This window comes from Fistularia commersonii, chromosome 3 (genome assembly GCF_037954325.1).
Source record: "Fistularia commersonii isolate RoL2024-O1a breed Wild chromosome 3, RoL_Fcom_v1.0, whole genome shotgun sequence".
NCBI lineage: Eukaryota > Metazoa > Chordata > Actinopteri > Syngnathiformes > Fistulariidae > Fistularia > Fistularia commersonii.
The window spans coordinates 4666678-4685706 of record NC_141286.1 but is presented as its reverse complement, the minus strand read 5'-3'; the positions used below and the strand labels follow the sequence as shown (position 1 = coordinate 4685706).

At 39.2% G+C, this 19029-nt stretch overlaps 1 protein-coding gene across 1 annotated transcript; it reads right to left on the bottom strand.

Moving 5' to 3' along the window:
* Positions 1 to 15761: 15761 nt before the first annotated feature.
* LOC147235276 (mRNA decay activator protein ZFP36) lies at positions 15762 to 18734 on the bottom strand. The gene is made up of 2 exons (XM_086142038.1): positions 18579 to 18734; positions 15762 to 18032 (listed from the first exon to the last, which is right to left on the bottom strand). Exons 1-2 carry the CDS (start codon positions 18609 to 18611, stop codon positions 16785 to 16787), a joined length of 1281 nt encoding a protein of 426 aa, XP_085998164.1. The 5' UTR covers positions 18612 to 18734; the 3' UTR covers positions 15762 to 16784.
* Between the last annotated feature and the right edge of the window lie 295 nt (positions 18735 to 19029).

Below are 19029 nucleotides of genomic sequence, written 5' to 3'. Positions count from 1 at the left end.
GCAAACTAATTTTCATAAGGAACTGAGAATGAAAATACAACAATGCTGTTTTACATCACACGTGGAATAGGATGAAATGAAATAAAAATAGGAAGAAAGCCTGAGTGTCATTGTTACATTATGCATTATTTTGTAAAGACGTACAGATTCTAAATGTCACTCAAAAGGCAAATCTATACTGCCGATAGGTTTTGTGTGGACATGCAACACAGAAAGAGATGTCGGATATTGTGAAATAAATAAATCAACACAAAAACACATCTGCAGTCATTTGAACAGATTCTCTGTGTAATATTGTGGTTATCATAGCTGACTACGTCTCTAATGACACGAGGTACTAAAGGTAATTGGTATTCATTTATAATTATCTGCACTTATCTACTGCTGTATGAACATAGATTTAAAAAAAAAAAAACAGCTGACTTACAAAAAACATGTAACATGCAATATGACACCGGGTATTTAGACACTAAAGTACACGCAAATGTTGAGCTGCCGTCATGAGGCGATGTATTGCAACACAGTTATTTCTTGTAGTTCTTCAGATGAAACAGAAGAAAAAGACATGCAGAATGCTGCAATGTCTGCGTTGCCTTGCGAAATGCACTGCAAAATTCTTTGTTAGTTGGATGGACATACTTGACAGAAAGACAGTCAATTGTTAAATTGCAGTTTATGTGAGAGCAGTTGGGTAACGATGAAGTCATTGTGACTGGTTATTTACAATGATCAGTAAAAAGATGAACAGATGAATAGATAAATGTCCATTACTTCTTATCAACTCCTCCACTGACATGTTGAATTAACATTTTGAATGACAAAATAGCAGGTGTACATATTTCCTTTGCAGACATGGTTGACGCTGACTCACGGTCTACAAAACTGCAGTTTATTTATGTTTAACCCCACATCCAATATCTAAGGACATAAAAAACCCAAAGATTGTGAAAGAATATAGAACATAAAGCTCTGAGCAGATGATGGGGTCCCATTTGCTATTTTTAGATTATCATGGTGCTTTGATAGTTTGTGCTTAATTGAGTTTAAAATGGCAAAAGCTGACATTATTCTCTTTTTTTAGCTACTATAGTGCAATTGCCGAAGCAAAAGCTGTAATGGGTAACATTGTTGTGGCACAGACAATTGCAATGCGGTTACAGAAATGCAACACGAGACGAGTCGACATACAAATGCTTCAGTTTTTATTTCCTGTGCATGTACATTATCTGTGGCAGGTCTACACCCACCCGGGACCAGGTGTGAGGGCATGTCAAAGAGCGGAAAGAGTAACGATGCAACAGAAGCAGCCGTTTATATGTCAGCAATAGACTGAATATTTCCATTCAACTGACTGTACACCGAAAAAGTCAATTCGGTGTTTGTTTTTTCTCATACTTTACTTACTAATCCAACCGTATGTTAACAGCAACCAATGCAGTTCATCATGTGATCAGATTGATAAACAGTATAAAGAGATTCAAATCAAAGGGAGCTTCATTTTACCACTACATAATTTCAGCCGTTTCAAGACTACTTGTGGATTTAATTTTTTTTTCTCTCCTCATCCATGTTTAAGGGTCTCTCTCTCTTTCTCTCTGCTTATTTCTAATAGGAGCCATGTCCCTAAACTAGTTGTTTAAATTTTATTTTATTTTTTTCTGCTTTCTTTTAAAAAAAAAAAAAAAAACACCGGGTTTGGGGCGTTGTAGCACAATGCACGCTTAATTGGAGAAACATGTATACATGTGGGTCTTTGTGGAAAGAGGAAGCCATGAGCCATTGTGTTATGGGGGGAAACTATGATGTCACTAGTGGTAGAGTTGGTGAGAGGGTGTAAAGTGCCGGCTTGCAGACAATATAAAACCAGCTCTTAGGGTTATAGGCACAGACGGAGTTGCACGATCACCGCAAAACGCTTTAAACACTTAAAAAAGAGGGGCCACAAGAAAAACGAGAGTAAATACAATGGCAGAGTTGAATAAATAAAAGAGTGAAAAAGAGAACAAAAAAAAGGGCAATGCATCGAATACGAATAAGAATAACACAGGGGGTAATTTGGGCCTAAATCAGCCAGAATGAAAGGAAAGGTGTACAAGACAGTGGTGAGACCAGCGATACTGTATGCTTTAGAAACAGATATATTGACAAAAAGACAGGAGGCAGAGATGAAGATGTTGAAGTTCTCTTTGGGAGTGACGAGGACGGATAGGATCAGGAATGAGTCCATCACAGGGACAGCACATGTTAGATGTTTTGGAAAGAAGGTCAGAGATGGTTGGGTCGTGTACAGAGGAGGGATAGTGAATATATCGGTAGACGGATGCTGAGATTGGATCTGCCGGGCAGGAGGTCTAGAAGACGACCAAAGAGAAGATTTGTGGACGTAGTGAGAGAGGATATGAAGTTAGTTGGTTTGAGACGGTTTATTCGCTGTGGCAAACCCTGAAGGAAAAAGCCAAAAAGAAAAGAAGTAATTTTGGCCAAAATCCCATCAAGAATTGACGGCAGAGTTCAACTTTTCGAATCAGCAAAACAACCCGTCTTGTCATCACACAATGGTTTGGATATTGAGCAAGGGAGCAGTTAGAAGTATTTGAGGACAAGTAGAAGCAGTTGAAACATACTTGTGCATATAAGGAAATCAATTTGAAGAAACCGAATATGACTACATCAAAAGATGCCTCCTTTTCTCCGTACACTATTTGTGAAAAGGCCATCTATGCCCACCTTGGGCAACTGCTGTTTTACACCCCTTACAAGACGAGCACCATGGTGTCCCTCTCGCCACAAAGCTTGCACAGCGGCTCCTCTCTCATTCCACAAATAAAGGCTTCTCTTTTTTAATAGCATGGAAAATGAAAAATGGTGAGCGCGTTGCGGCATCAAATAATCGAACATTGAGACAGTGTTCAGAGGACAAAATGAATATACAGGGCTGTCTCGGAAAATTAGAATATTGTGATAAAGTTCTTTATCTTCTGTAATGCAATTACAAAAACGAAAATATCGTACATTCTGGATTCATTACAAATCAACTGAAATGTTGCAAGCCTTTTATTATTTTAATATTGCTGATTATGGCTTACATCTTAAGAAAACTCAAAAATCCTATTTCAAAATATTAGAATATCATGAAAAAGTAATTTTTGTTTTTTAATTGCATTACAGAAGATAAAGAACTTTATCTCAATATTCTAATTTTCTGAGACGGTCCTGTACAGCGACGCATGGATGACTGGACAGGAAAGATCAGTCAGAAAGAAACGGGAAAAGGAGGCTCTTTCTTGAAGAATGGCAATGGTGTAATTGCTCAAAATAGGACAGTAAGCATGAAAACACTTCGATAATCAAGTCTGATGCACTGTGGTGAAAATGGAAATGATCATTATGTATAAAAGGGAGTGATCAATTCACCAAATGATCATGTCTATGCGTTTGTTAGTTCCAGAAGAAACTCATCTTGATGATGACAGAGTGGAAACGAAAGGATTACAAAAAGTGATAAATGATAACAACAACAATGATAATAATAATAATACATTTTTGAACATGCATTTGAAATGAAATGATTCTAAGTGACAGACATTATAGGAAGTCGTGTGAAAACGAACTTGAAATAACATTTATCCAGGAAAATAAATGTATTTTCTAAATAATGCCGTTATAAGTAGTTATGTTCATGAATTTGATTTTTTTGATATTTTTATTCTCACTTTGAAAGGTGTTGAAAGACCCGATTACAAATGGAAATGAGTTTTGTTTGGTTCTTTAGTCTTTGTGTAATGTTGTCTACGGTCTGCTGATGGGAATTCGAACTTGAGTTATGCAAACATGAGGTCATGGTTAATGGTAAGTGTAAGCTGAAACGAGTACGCGCGCCTGACTTTTTGCGCATGTGGGTATATGTCGCCAATTCACGAAAAATTTGCTTGCCAATGGCTGGCTGCGAAAAGATTTTATCCAGATCAACCACGATGAACATGCTCACGACATTCCCAACTTTTGTTATTGTTAAAAGCATCACCCCCCCATTAAGCTTTTTGTTACATTCACAGAAATATCGGTGACGGCAACAACTTTTATGTTACGTGCATGATAAGTTTGAGGAATCCCTAAGTAGCTGATTGATACAGTAAAGGAGTGTGGTTGCGCGATAAGTAAAGCGTAGTTACGTCTATATGTAAAAGTAAAGGCATTATTAAGTTTACTCTGTCTCTGTTTGTGAGATGTTGGTTGTTAAGTGCAACACTTTTCGTCGAACGTCAACAGATTCTACACTTCCTCTTTTCAAAGTCGTCAGTACCTATAAACTCGCTTGCACAACAGACCACTTCCCAAAACTCATCGTGGGAGTATTCATAAAGACATGTTTTTTAATAAATGTTACATTCCATGTTACATACTTAGGTACAATACCAGCATGCTTTGCTCAAGTTCCATGCTCATTTCTGCACTGTTGTTGTTATTGTTACGGAAATCCCAATGGGAGATGCGGAAGAATGGGAATTGAATAGTAATAATTTCTATTTTATTCCTCATGGGGAAATTCCTAACCCATCATGGATGAACCACGAGCAGTCGGTTGCTGTCTAGCAGCGCCAGGGGAGCAGTTAGGGATTCGGCGTCTTGCTCAACAACCGCTTCAACACACTAGGAGGAGCCGGGAATCGAACCAGGAACGCTCAATTCCAAGGATGATCGCTCTACTTCTTGGTGGTAAAGCGGTGAATGGTCGTGCGCCCCAGGGCGGCGTGGCGCATATTACTCAATATATACCGTTTCGGTCTGTGTATGGACAGTTGGACACACTGTTCACATTCACGGAAGGGTAAAACACCCGGAGTAAAAGTCCAATCTAGTGCAATTCAACAGAGATCTCTCCACTGGATTGAACTGTGAATGCGGTTCATGTTGACACGCTGATTGCAACCAATTTCTTTACGTAATGGTCCCAGGAAAGCCTGTCCAGAGTCCAGTCTGTAGAAAAGCCGCTTAGATTGACATAAACCAGGAGCTGACGATCGTGAAGAAAGATTTATTTTTTTTTTTGGTTTCATTCTATAAAGCACATCATCAGTGATATTTTTCACGTTTGAATTTACGGGTGAACCTCGAACATGTAAAACCACTCACTGTCATTCACATGTCTAAGCAATGTGGGGTTTTCAGTTAGCCTGCCTTGGACTGTGGGAGGAAACAGTAGAGCCCGGAGGAACCCCACGCAGACACAGGGAAAACATACAAAGTCCACACAGAAAGGCCTCGTGTGGGAAACGAACCCACAGTGAGACGGAGGAAACCGCTGTGCCGCCATGCCAGCTACATCTCAACACGTACAACATGTCTATATCAGCGTTGGGGAAAAAAAAAAAAAGTATTGCTAAAAAAATGACCAAGTAAATGGATACTCTGTGATAAAAAAAAAAGGGCCAAACAATTTTAGTGTCGCTCAAGACACATCACCAGCCCCGGAAATAGGAAAAAAACACTTTTATTGAAATGTTATACTGAAACAAATGTTCTCATATGATATCTTGGATTGTTTCCCCGCATGATTTGACTCGACTGAACATAAAACTATGCAGATTATGACCATGAGAAAAAAATGATGAAGGTCAGATATGAGTTAATGCAGTTGCAGATGGTTGGTGTCTCTGTCTTGAAGGCAGAAACTCAGTATATTATGGTTGAAGATCATAATAAACATCAAGTTATGTTTATTAGGTTTTAGTTAGTTGTATAAGCATTTCAGAATGATGGAGCAACGGTTGACATTTGTGCCAAAACTGAATTGTCAGTGACCTCTTCAAAACAAGCAACTTCACCTCTTTGAGCATTTGGAGAATTATTTTGTTGAATGAACAGCATGGAATTTTTTTATTTTTATTTTTTTATACATTATTTTTTTTCAGTTTTTTGGTCACAGTTCAATTCAATTTTGAAGTACATCACCACACCGTTTTTCTTCTTTTTTTTAATATTGGGGGTAAAATGATTCCTTTACACATGATCTAGGTAGCTGATGTGACTGAATTCAACTCTTTTGAAGTGTGAAATCTGTTTTTCTCTTCTCCTGTCATTTTCCATGATGCTTGTTTTCACAGAAGGAATTCTGCTGGTCTCTGCAGTGCACCAGTGTCACTATGTATTCCTGGGAGGGGAGCCAAGACTAAACACACATACTCAATATCCATTCCTTTCCTTTCAATAACCACACACACATACACACACACACACACACACACACACACACACACACACACACACATACACACATGCATACCTCTTGCTACTTCATTTTCAGTCCACCTGTTTAAACATAGCAGTGTGTAAACGGGCATATGTGTGTGAGCACTTTCTCACAGAGAGGCCTATTGTCCGAGCTCAGATGTATGTGCTGTGTCATGAATTGGCTTGTCAGCCACAAGCCTACCGCTAGCTTTTGCGTAAAACTAAAGTGCCGGACCTAAAATAACATTTTAAAAGAAGCAGCTGAGCAACTGAACCGCTCCCTCAGCGCTGAGGCTTCAATGGAATGATAATATACATCATGATGCGCTGAGCTATAGGAACATAGGAATATGCCTTAACACATAAAAAAGGGAACAATACCTGAGCATATACTCATGAAAAAAACAAAAAAAAACACACACACATATATATATATATATATATATATATATATACACACATACACATTTGCATACTACTACTCCTCCTACTGATAATAATGATAATACATTGATAGAGTACTTTTGATCAAAGTGCTGTACAAGTGTGACGGGTCATTGATAATTATAAATACTATAAATATTACTGGGGAATGTGTCATGATACGTCTTTTTTTTGACAGCAAGATTGTCACATGATTTGTGTGGTGAAGGAACGTGAAGGATTTGGTCTTTGTCGTATTGCATATTTTGTCAAGGCCTGTCTATGTACATGGTTTGAATTTATTTTTTGACATGACACTGCCTGGATATTCTTTTTTGTGTTGGTGGTTGCTTGCTATCACCAATGGCCGCAGCTCTTGTATTTGTCCATAGCCATCTTGGAAAGACTTAGAAAGAATTTCATAATGGCATGAAAAGTGTTTTTCAAGAAAGTAATGGTGCGACTTTCCAAATATGTTCCAGAGATTACTGCACTCGTGGGAATCGGACAGACACGCAACTTCATATTATAAGGTGTCTGGACACCGCAGTCTCTCGAGTTGGCGTTGGAATAAAAGGCGTCCCAGCCGCACGCCAGAGAAAAGATATTGGCAAAAACAGACGCTCACAAGCAAAAAGAATTATATTGATGCGAGCCTGATTTCTTGAAAGACACACTTGTTTTGCGTGCGGTTGTTTTTGTACTTTGATTGGAAAACAAAAACAGTTGTCTTCGCAGTAGCAGAGGTGAAATTTATGTCCCACCCCCCGTCTATAAAATGTATTTCACAAGATGGAACTTAGAGGTGAGGCTTTCCTAAGAAAAAGATAAAGAAACAATCTGGTAATTATTGACTTTTCTTCATCATCAGAGCAGACCGGGCTTACGTTCACAAAGTTCACAAAGTACTGTTAGCATTACTCACTACCTAAATACTTTGTTAGTTAAAATACCGTGGTATCTATCATATTTATCAGTTCAAGTCTCCAAAAGGCCTGATATGTTTAACTGACTGAAAAAGACAATATTTACACCAGTTCTCATTGAGCACAAACAGTGCAGGAAAAGATCTGCAGGAAGTCACATGGCCTGTGTTTTGTCCGGCATGAATTTTTTGAAGTAAAAAGCTTTACTTGAAATTTAATTGGGGTGTAGTGGATAATTATACAAGTACAGGGTGAACAGTTTATTTAACATGCCATTTTGTGCCTACATTTGAGCTGTCGTTATCTGCAGACATATTATCTTTAACAGTGAATGCCATCACATCGCTTGTCAGGCAAAACCTATATGATTTAATTTGCTAATACCTTTTTAACTCCTGAAATAGGATCCTATTTGACATTCTATTGACTTTTCCATTACTTCAGTCATGTTGACATGAAATTTTCAACCCATCATTATGAGATGCTTAGATGTGCATTTAAAGCAAAATATAATATATAATTAAAAGATCATAACTACTTTCTGTCCAACTCAATATATGAATATATTCAATATATGCACCACTGCATGAATCCATGAATCCCAAATTCTCAGAAATGCAATTCATTGTGAGGAGGAAAAGCAAATCAGCCCCTTTTATCTGATCTTACATATTTCCTTTATAATATGTTAAATCAAGAAAGAAAATAGACAAATAAAAAAATAAAAATTACATTTTTAATCATCATCAGTGTTAAACATTTCAACAATCATTCTCAATCATCTGACTATTCCTATAATGACGTGCAGGCAGACTTGTCACATTATACTAATGTAAACCTCAGCTGCTTCATGCTAGTACTATATTAATGTTTCAAGACCCCCCGAAATACTCATGTTTGAATTAGGTTTGAAGTAGTCTTTAGCAAAAAAGAGCTGTTTTGTTACTTTGCCATCTTACACATATGTTTTCAACAAAAAGACTGTTAGGAAGATTCTTTTTTTTTTTTCTGACCATTTAAGAAAAGGAGAAAAAACAGGAAATGTGAAGCCTTAAAAAGGAGAAGCACACAGCAAGTGTGAGCATGAACCGGAAGTGTGCAAGGAGCATGTATAGACCCATTGTGAAAGATCTGCTTTAATAACATAAACAGATGTGAAACTGCCTGAGGGGACTTTTTACCTCTGCCCAACACTGATGCAGCAGATCAGACTGAAGCTAAAGAAAAAGGCAATTTCACTAGTCCAGTTTTGATAGACTATTTTAATGTGCCACGCATATGTCATAATACTTGTCTGGGACAAGTAGTTCCTTTTTAATACAAAAAAAAAAAAAAAAGATAATTTAATCAAGAATCAGCAAGTGCTGAGTTTAAGTGAACAAACACCATTTTGCTTACCCCGATCCATTTTGTCTCCTATCAGACATAATGTTTGTCCTTATTTTTCCTTAGGGGAGGAGAGGGAGTCGGTTTTAAGTGTTGAGTGATATTGATAACACATGTTGTCAGTGTAATAGATGTCCAAGCAACACCAATAACTGCATCTACCTCCTTCACAGTGACCCCAAATGAAGGTTTTACTCCCATGTGTTTCCAGTGCACAGTTGAACAACAGCTGAAACACAATAATACTCCTGTGGTGATTCTGATGGGCTAGAAATTGATTTTCCCTGCATTTATTGGACTTTTTTTTTTTTTTTCATCAAAGCAAGCACTGAGTTATGGAATGATACAAGGCTGAAATAAGCCAGCTTTCCTTGGTATAGTAAATGGATTCCAGGACTCACACTACCAGACATTATTCTTGAAACTAAAGTGCTGAAATATGGGGCTAAAATATGATGCATCTTCTGTCAAAGCGGTATGATTTTTTTTGAAACAAGACGCAATCTGGTCCCCATACATATCAGGTTTAATGATTTCCTGAATTAAATAACCAAAGGTTACTTGAAAACATTTATGTTCCTCTTTGGTTTAACAGGGCTTAACATCCATGACACATTTATTTACCAATCCGGCCAATGTGCCCTCCGCTTATCCTTCAGAGAGGGTCACAGAGAGCTGGAGGCGACAGCGGGAAATGCAAAGTCCAACCTGACAAGCAATCATAGGGCTGATTTAGAGACCGTCAACCATTTACACTCACATTCATATTAACGGGCCGTACGGTGTGTTCTTGTCCCGTTGCAACTTCATAAATACCGAATACTTTAATTCAATCTAGTTTTACAGATATCACAATAAAGAAATGGGTTTAATCTTATTTTTCTTTTGAATGAGGTAATTGGAACAAGGTTATCTTGCACTATCAGCAGCCACATTTATCTTGTAACTGAAGGATACAACAGGTTGGACAAGGTCTAACTTGTGTTTACACAACAAAAACTAATGTCTGAGTGGAAAAAATCATGCTGTCCATGTAATTAAGAGCATTATAAAAACAGAACAGTTTCTAGAAACCCATGATGGTCCAGTTCTCTTTTTTAAATACTTCCCTAACCATTATCATATTCATATTATAACACTTGCATTATTCCACATGATATACTCCATAAACGTATAAATACTGAATACATATTCATGTCGGGGTCTTGCAAAGTTTGTGAGCAACGAGCTCCTTTCAGACAAGGAATATTTCACCGATATAATACATTTTCATTATCCGAAATAAAGATTAAGGCCTTATGGCCGAATCATACCAGCCAGTGAAAGTACATGTAAGAGAGGAACAGTGGAGCAAAGGGAAAGAGAAGTGGTCAGGATCGGGCCAGAGAGGGGGAGTTCAGGGACTTTTTCCTCCCTTCTCTCTTACGATGTTAACCAATCGCTCCGACCCCTCCTGTTGAGACAAGTCTCCACCTCCTGTTCCCGGGGTTTGCGTCACAGCACTCGAGCTGGCGCAGAAGTGAGGTCGGAGGAAAGGAGAACAGGAGGAGGGGTGAATTAAGTTCTGTAGCTAAGGAATGTAGCAGAGGGAGAGAACATGGCTAAAAAAGGACAGCACTTCCACTCTGTTGCGATGATGTCACCGCACAAATATTTCCTCCTTCCTTCGCTTCCAAGTCTGACTAGTAACACTGCTATTCGTACTCAATTTACTTATATCCCTTCCCTGCCCCTTATAACTTAATGACTGTATATTAACTCTGTTTTGTCATTGTTCAGATCAGATCTGCTATTTACGCTTATTCCATCCATTCATGTAATCTGCGCACTAAAATACACCTGGTATTAAGCCTCAGTGCAACCACGAGGCGTTATAGTGCCCTTAATGCAGCATAAAAGGCTAATAAAGGCCAACGTCTTTATAAAGAAATATGTGCCTCCCCTTAAAATGTATCAATTTCAGCAATATAGGTTTCATAGATAAGGGTTTTCCGCCTTTATCGAGTTCAAGTCTTCTCAGATCGCCATGGGATTAATTCCAACCCTCTCTTGTGGTTTTTAAAATGCAATTCTTTTGAAATGCAAAAAATCATAGGAGAAGGTTTTTTTTGTTGTTGTTTATATTTATTTGTTTATGTTTGAACAAGGGACTACCTTATAAGGCAATGCTTTGCACATAGCTAGAAACTGTCAGTACTATTATCGACTATTTTGGCCCAGCACTTGGGCTAAGCGGTAACGACAGATTGCACGTACATCTCTAATGAAAGACAGCGAGAGGGAGGAAAATAGTACAATACTATTTGATATTAAAGCACATTTGATATTATCACGGTTATTTTTTATAACAAAATAGCTTTCAGCTCATCAGTAATCTGCCAGTTATTACCAGTGTTGAAGCATCATCAGAATCTCACTGGATGGTTTAAACCATGCTTTATATTTTTGAATTAAGTTAGTGTTAATGGAATTGCAAGGTTTATTGTGGAAAAGGTTTTTTTTTTTTGCATTTTATGAACATTCACTATAGATTTCTGTTCTGAGTTTTGTCCTTGCTGTGAGGTTTGGGGGTGTGTTTCTGGTCATCAAGAAATATTCTAAATTTATATCATTTACTTTGTTATGACAAATTTTGAATAATTGCTTGACTTTCTGGCTCAAATGAAAAAAATAAAAAAGGGAGAATAATTAGGGGCACAGTTAAAGGAGCCAAAGGTAAATGCAATGCTAAAAGCTGGTAGAGGTACAGAATTACAAGCACACTCATGTGTATACATGCAAACACAACATGTTGAACAGGGAGGAATGTGATGGTGTTTAAATGGTCTTCCACCTATTTAGTTTATGATTGCCTCCGGTTGGCAAATAGTAAAAGAACAGGATTTACTATCGACAATGTTGAAAAGAGGAACTATTCCTCTTATGGTTTCTGAAACAAACATGCTCTTCATACTTTGAATTTTATGTCCAAAAGATCAGGTCTCAACATACATTTCTTTGCTTCTTTCTCTTATATCTTCAATGTTAAGGTTTGTTTGCAAGGTCACTAACCTTTTTGTTACTCTTGTATAAGACACAAATCTCTGTTCATCTTTGGACTACAATAGTTCCATGCCACGTTTTGAACTTTATCTCAAATTCTTTTTTTCGCGAGTGTGTATGTGTGTGTGTGTGTGTGTGTGTACGTGTGTTACGTGTTGTATGCACAAGACACGGGGTCAGGTATCATGGTAAAAGAGAGTTTTGACCCATAGCTTTGCAGTTGATCATTAACTCTTATACAGACAGAGGTGGGGGTCATAATGCTAAGCTTGTGTTAACAATCATTTGTTACACTGGTTGTATTTAGGAGAAGAAATGACATAGAACGAAAATAAACATGTGATATGAAGTCATATGAAGACATAATAACCGTGTATTTAAAGGAGGAGGGTCCTTCAATAGTATGTACGTAAACCACAATGTCAAATTATATTCATAGTAGTAACCATAGCTGGCATCCATGAAATACGTATCTTCTGAATGTTTTTGTGAAGTGAATCTGAGAGCCAATTGAATGTGATAAGCTGGATGTTTTTTCAATTAAAGGATAAATTAATCACAATTAATAATTATAATTAATCATAACTAGTTATAAATTAAAGCTATTCTAGTTCCATTAGTAATTAGCACAGACATTGAACTGTCAACCATGACTGAACAAGTCATGGTTGACTTACACAACTGTCATTGTGTAAAATGCAGGATAACTCAAAAGGTCATAAGAGGTTGTGCGGATGATAGAAAATCCCTTGTGTCACATTCTCAAACAACACTGGAATAACCACAGCTTGCTGTATATGCTGTAGTAAAATGATATCTATACATGATCTGGGAAGTCGTGTCCAATCAGCCAAGTTCCAGTCATGAGAAAAAAAAGGTCCGATGGGACGGGAAACCAGGGATTCACAGTTTGTAAGAATCAGTTAAACCATGGAACTACTTAATCACGCATTCCATTTATTACATCTAAATACCCACTAGGGGGATTCTTGTGGATTAGGGTTTGGCAGAGCACATATAAGTTAGCACGTGACATAACTCCAACAACTTTACTGAGATTTCACTTTTATTTAATCAAACTTTTGCAATTTCATTTTTTCAAAACTGTCCCTGAATTTCCATGTTAGAAGTCATCGAAGCCCCGCAAATGAGTACCCAAACTCACAACAACTGATATTTATGAGCACATGAATACATGTTTTTGGAATTGATGTCTTACCTAAGGCAACATTACTTCTACCTTGGTCTTGCCAAGGCAATTATAATCCATCCCTAAAAATCCTTTCAGAGCGTGCGTCTGACCCTGCTTTTAAGCTCCCTCTGTGCCTGAGAATGCTCGTGCGTTCTGATCACAGTTGAATCGTCTCGAGATAGACTGCGGTTTTATGCCTGCATATAACGATGAACAGACCCCTGGAGCCAGAGGGCTTGCACCTTGATCTGATAAACCTGTTAAAAATTTGGACCCGCGCCTCTTTTTTGGTCCGGCCTGAAGCCCAATGATTCCAGTTGGACATATGGAGACCAAGAGGCTTCCCAAGCACAACAACGGTTCATCTTTCCAGTCAAATGCTGCAACTAAAGGTGATCCACCATTAATAAAGATCGACAGGGGAGAGTAGAGTTTAAAAACAAAAGGTCCTCTACCACCGTACGGGACTCGGGTCTTAGAATGCATGGAAGGTATCGAGTTTGTGTCCAGCTCCAAACAGTATTTGTATTTCCTTGCTTGTACTTTTCTTCATTACTTATTTATATGGAGGGCAGTGCATTGATTAGTGATTAGTTTGGCGACCGATCCAAAGTGAACCTGACATTTTTCCCAATAACAGCCGGGATAGACTTCAACCCCAACACCACCCGGAATGTAGGATAAGCGGAATAGACGGTAAATGAATGAATGAGCTGCATATATGTGTTTCATAGGTGCTTTTTAGTCGATCAGCAAGCAGCATTTGTACTGTCAAAGAATCCAGATGGTAGGCTGCGAAGTTTCGTCATCACAACTGAGCGCGAGCTGTACGAACCAGAGTCAAGATTAAAATCGACTTAGGACTTGTTTTTCAGGAAGCGTATATGTGGAGAAAATTCTGCCCGATTTTCATTTCATGTGGTGGATCATTCTTATTAAGGTATCAAATGCAATAAAGGGGGGAAAAAAAAGGAATGGGAGAAAAAGCTTTGACCAGTCAAAGCGTTGAGGTGTCATTTTATTATTGATTAAGATTCTATTCATGAGTGCAGTGAGCCAGTGTTAAGCTGAAGAAACATTCTTGAAACGTTTTATATGTAATTTGATGTCTGTTATTTTTGCAGATTGCAGGTTGGAAGAATCCATTTCTTGGAGCTGTGGCTTAGTTACTGGTTTCTCAACGCCAGATTGCACTTGGTAAAAAAAGAAATTTCAACATACTCTCTTGAACTTTGGCATAACTTGAAGCAGATGTTACTAAATGCGTTGAAAAGCGGTTACATATAATACAATAACGAGCGCCTCTCAAGTAGATGTTAAGCCCTGTAACATTCAAAACATGCATTCGGGAATATGTTAAAATATTCCAAATCATTTTGTGAACGCTTTGAGATGATACATCATCATGGCGTACTTACTTATTGCCCAAGTGCTGAAAGCAATACTCGAGGGCTTTTTGGATATGTTGAATTTGCAGCGCGGCCCATTTTTGGTTAAATCCAGTTCTTACCAGTCCATGTTTCGATGTTCATGACTGATTCTAAATTACTCATGTGATGTCATTTTAAGTAAAAGGCCGATGGTGACTAAGCACACATTACAAACCAAGCACACGTGTTGCGGTCAGTGACACCAAGCCCAGTTTGATAAGAATATATTTTTTGGGAGGAATGCCAGAATTCATTTATTTATCATATTTTAATTTTTTCTTTTAGTTATGATTACCCCAAAATGATGAAGTATTGCGCCGAAATGACCGTCTCTGCGGAAGCTTTGTCTTTCTCAACCGATAAAGCTTTTCTGCTGTTAAAATTAGGGCAATATAACAGCTGCACTACTTATCTTGAGTTTTGAGCATTGCGTTAACGCTTATCAAGACTTTATCATTAAAATCTTTTTCAGATGAACGCGCAAAATTGACGTGGCAGCGAAATCAAATTTGGAGTGCCATTGTTTTTTACACGGTGCTAAAAGCGTTGAGATATGAGTTTTTATGTGCCACCATCATTGTTAGAAACCAGATCCTTTTGGCGGTAAAGTATACATAACAAAGACAGTGTGTCTCAAAACAAAGCAGGGAGGAGAAACACAAAAAAAATAGATCCTCATCGATTTTGTGTCTGCTTATCATTTTCGGTGGAGGATTACGTGGAATGAATATAACTTGACTAAAAAAAAAAAGAAAAAAAAAATCGAAAATGCTACAATCCATGGTAAGTCACATTAAAATGCAAGTACATACACACACACACACACATACATATACACACACACATGCACACACATATATCCAGTATATTATTATTTTTTTATTTCTAAAGATCTTTTTAATCAACATATTAGTTAGATTCTATGTTGATCCAAATGCAGTTTTCTATCTACAGATTATATATATATTTTTTTCCTTTTTTTTTTTTCTCCCTTAGTCATCTCCAAAAAGAACACCAAGTAAGTGAACTGCTCAACTGCAAGAGCCAAACTCTAAATCTGGCGAAAAATGGCAGCACAAACTCATTTTTTTTTCCTTTATTTTACTTGATAAAGACGAGGCAGGAAGAACGTTTCAATTCCATATCGAGAAATTTATTAAGTCCCTTCCAGGCAATTAAAAATATAAGATTCTGCTTTTCTTGTCACAGTGATATTTCACAGACCTTGAAATAATTCTTTATAAATAAAGTACAAAATACACTTTTTGTCATACAGAAATAAATATCATAATAAATATATTAGTTTAAGTTAAACATTGCTCGGCAACCAATAAACAAAGGGAATACTGTGGTGTCTGTGTTCCTGAACCGGACTGGCTACAAACAGGGGACCGTGAAAGATGGGGTGCCATGAGGAAGGTGGCAAAGACCACAAAAAAGGGAATGTGGGTCAGGGTACAGTTACGTCGCAATGTTACCACACTTTGATATCTAACCACTCTTCACCATACTTTTGCTGCACCCCAGGTTTCAGACGAAGGACATTACACATGCACACTCTCAGGCATATATACACACATACACATTAATGCTATGAATACGTGAAGCTTTTGTTGAATGCTACATGGAGATTTGACAGGATCTCCCTTTTGAATTTGCTGTAAAGTGCATTTCACAGAAAAAATGGCATCAATGACTCACTCGCCAAGGCCATTAAAATCAATGCATTGTTTTTGGCACTCGGAATCACAAGAATGTGAGGCTGGGAGGTTCATTAAGGCGTGGGAATTAATCATTATCATTACTCATAAGCCACTTTGATCACTACAAGACTTGTAGAGCTTCAAACTCGCTCAAGTGCCAGTAATGTCCGCCATTCTGCAGGTAAGTTAACTATTCGTGGATGACCACAAACATGCGTCTAGTTGGCTACACGATATGTAAAGTATAAAAATAGAATCTGATAACATAAAGGCACTAGAATCATATCAGTATGTGTAGTTTGTCCGAAAGAAATTCCAATTTCGCGCTCAGAACATCGAGGATGAATGCGTCTCAGAGAGTTTGACTTGTTGTGATCGTTTCTGATTTTTAAGTCTTTCAACAGTTCACCCGGGAACACCATCATCTGCATTTTCCTTTTGTCGGAGCCCCTTAATCAGACAGAGACAAGCGCTCAAACACGATGAGCCTCTTGGTGGCCGATCCGTCGAACGTTGGAGACTCACTTCCACTGGAGCCTCCGCTGCTGCTGCTGTAGCTGTCCTCCAGGGAGTCCTCGGAGGAGAATCGCTGCAGCGCTGGAGGCTTGCCGAATCCGCCGTGGCCACCCCAAAACGTCCCACTGGAGTCTTGGGCGTTCCTGTCTTCCACGGGGGCAAAACCTTTGCCGTTGTTGCCGAGCGAAGCAGAAAAGTCATTTCCATGGCCGCACACGCAGTGCGAGGCTTTCGACTCGAGAATGAGAGGAACGGGACGAGCGTCTCCGGCGCCGGCACTGGTCTGGCCGTTGCCAAAATGGAACGCGGCTACATCCCGTGGCCTCGACTCGCCAAACACCGGGGAGATGACATCTGCGGGAGGCGGAGACACAGACGGAGCCCGACTGAACCCCAAGTTAGAATCGGTGAAGGATGAACAGAATGAAGGAGGCGGGGAAGTGCGCGAAGAGCCCAGGAACCCTGCGAAGCTGACGCTCTGACGGAGTTGGTGGCGTGGATTTTGACCGTTTGTCGCCGTAGGAGTCGGTTGATACTGATTCTGGAATTTGGTGGACGGTATTGGGCCGTCGCTCCTCTTTTCCTCATGGATAAAGTGGCACCGCGATCCATACGGGCAGTACCCAAAGTTGTAAAAGGTTCTGCAGGGCTCGGTCTTGTACTTGGGGTGACGGTACAGTCCACGCAATTCTGCCTCGCCGTGGGCAAATTGGCATTTGATGCCGTACTTGCAGCTGCCCGTCTCCTGGAAGCCACGGCAAAGCTCGGTCTTGTAACGGTTGGAGGACTGCATCGGCGGCACCTGCGCGGGGAAGGACGATGACGGAGGGAAGCCTGGCGGTGGAGCGACGGTCGTAGAAGGGGCTGAAGGAAAAGCCTCCAGGTTCTTCAGCTGTGCAAGAGAGGAGAGCAGGGAACTGCTGGACTCGGTCAGGCTCATGGAGCGGTCGGGCCTGAAGGAGAAGGGATTCGGTTTGGACACGGGGGTCTGGCTCCAGATGTTGGACGACCAGATGGAGCTACTGTCGTCGCTGTGCTCGGCGCTCAAACTGGTGCTCGAGGAAGTGGGAGGGGAAGGAGAGGAGAAGAAGGAAGTTGATCGGTTCAGGCGTGTCTGCTCCGGGACTTTGAGGTGAGTCTGTCCCAGGAGCAAGCTGTCATCCAAGGCCAGGTTCAACATATTCTGTCACAAATTGGAGAAATAATGACTTAGATTTTGAATCCCTTCAACAATTTTAGATTTCTTATTTCATTCAAAATATGCTGGAAGCTCGCTTGTCACAAATATTGCATATATAGATAGCTTGAATTGCGAAATTAGGATTAAGAGGTTAAGGACTTACAACGCCGAAATTGCTGACCTACGATAAGACATATAATGTATACAATGTACTTGGAATCATATTTTGAAAATGTAATATTCTCGCTTACAATATCTAGCTCTCGTCAAAGGTTTGCCATACGAAAACAACTCAGTGCTGAATGTCCCCCTTATCATGTTGCTTCTTTACACTAAACAATGTCGTCCTTATCACTTGCTTCTTTACACTAAACATTCCTCCGATGCTCAATGTCTATTGAAATGACGACGGTCGATAAAATAATTTTGTTAAGGTTAAGAGGGTGGAGTAAGGTGGCAAATAAACAAACCCCAATGCTCCTTTTGGGAATCATTCTTAAAGAGATACTGAAATACAAGTTAAAATTCAATTCATAAACTTTGACTCACCTTTGCAAGGATGCTGTCAAGCATTTCGGACATGCTGTACCCCTTCGGCAGAGAGAAGCAGACTTAACTCGGATCCACAATTCGCTTTTCGATACCTGCAGTTTTCAGAGTCAAGTCAAGTTGAGACTCTGCTCTCCATTCTGACTTTTATTAGGGCCTGAGATACCCCTCCTCTGCTTGGGAGGAGTTTCCACCCGCTATGTTCCCGGATGTCCCTCCCCTTGCATCAAGTTTCATGTGAGCTCAAAGTTGGGTGTGTAGTAAAACACACACGGGGAAGGAACACTGAAAGAAAACTGTGTATTTATAGCAAGCTGTGTGAATTTTTTTTTTTAGTTTCAGCAAAGTGACCTTTTGACACACTTATTAGATCTTGATAACTTACAGTTGTTTATCTTATCCTCTCCGTATATGTTCATTCCGATAAATGATGCGACATTTTCTATAGAGA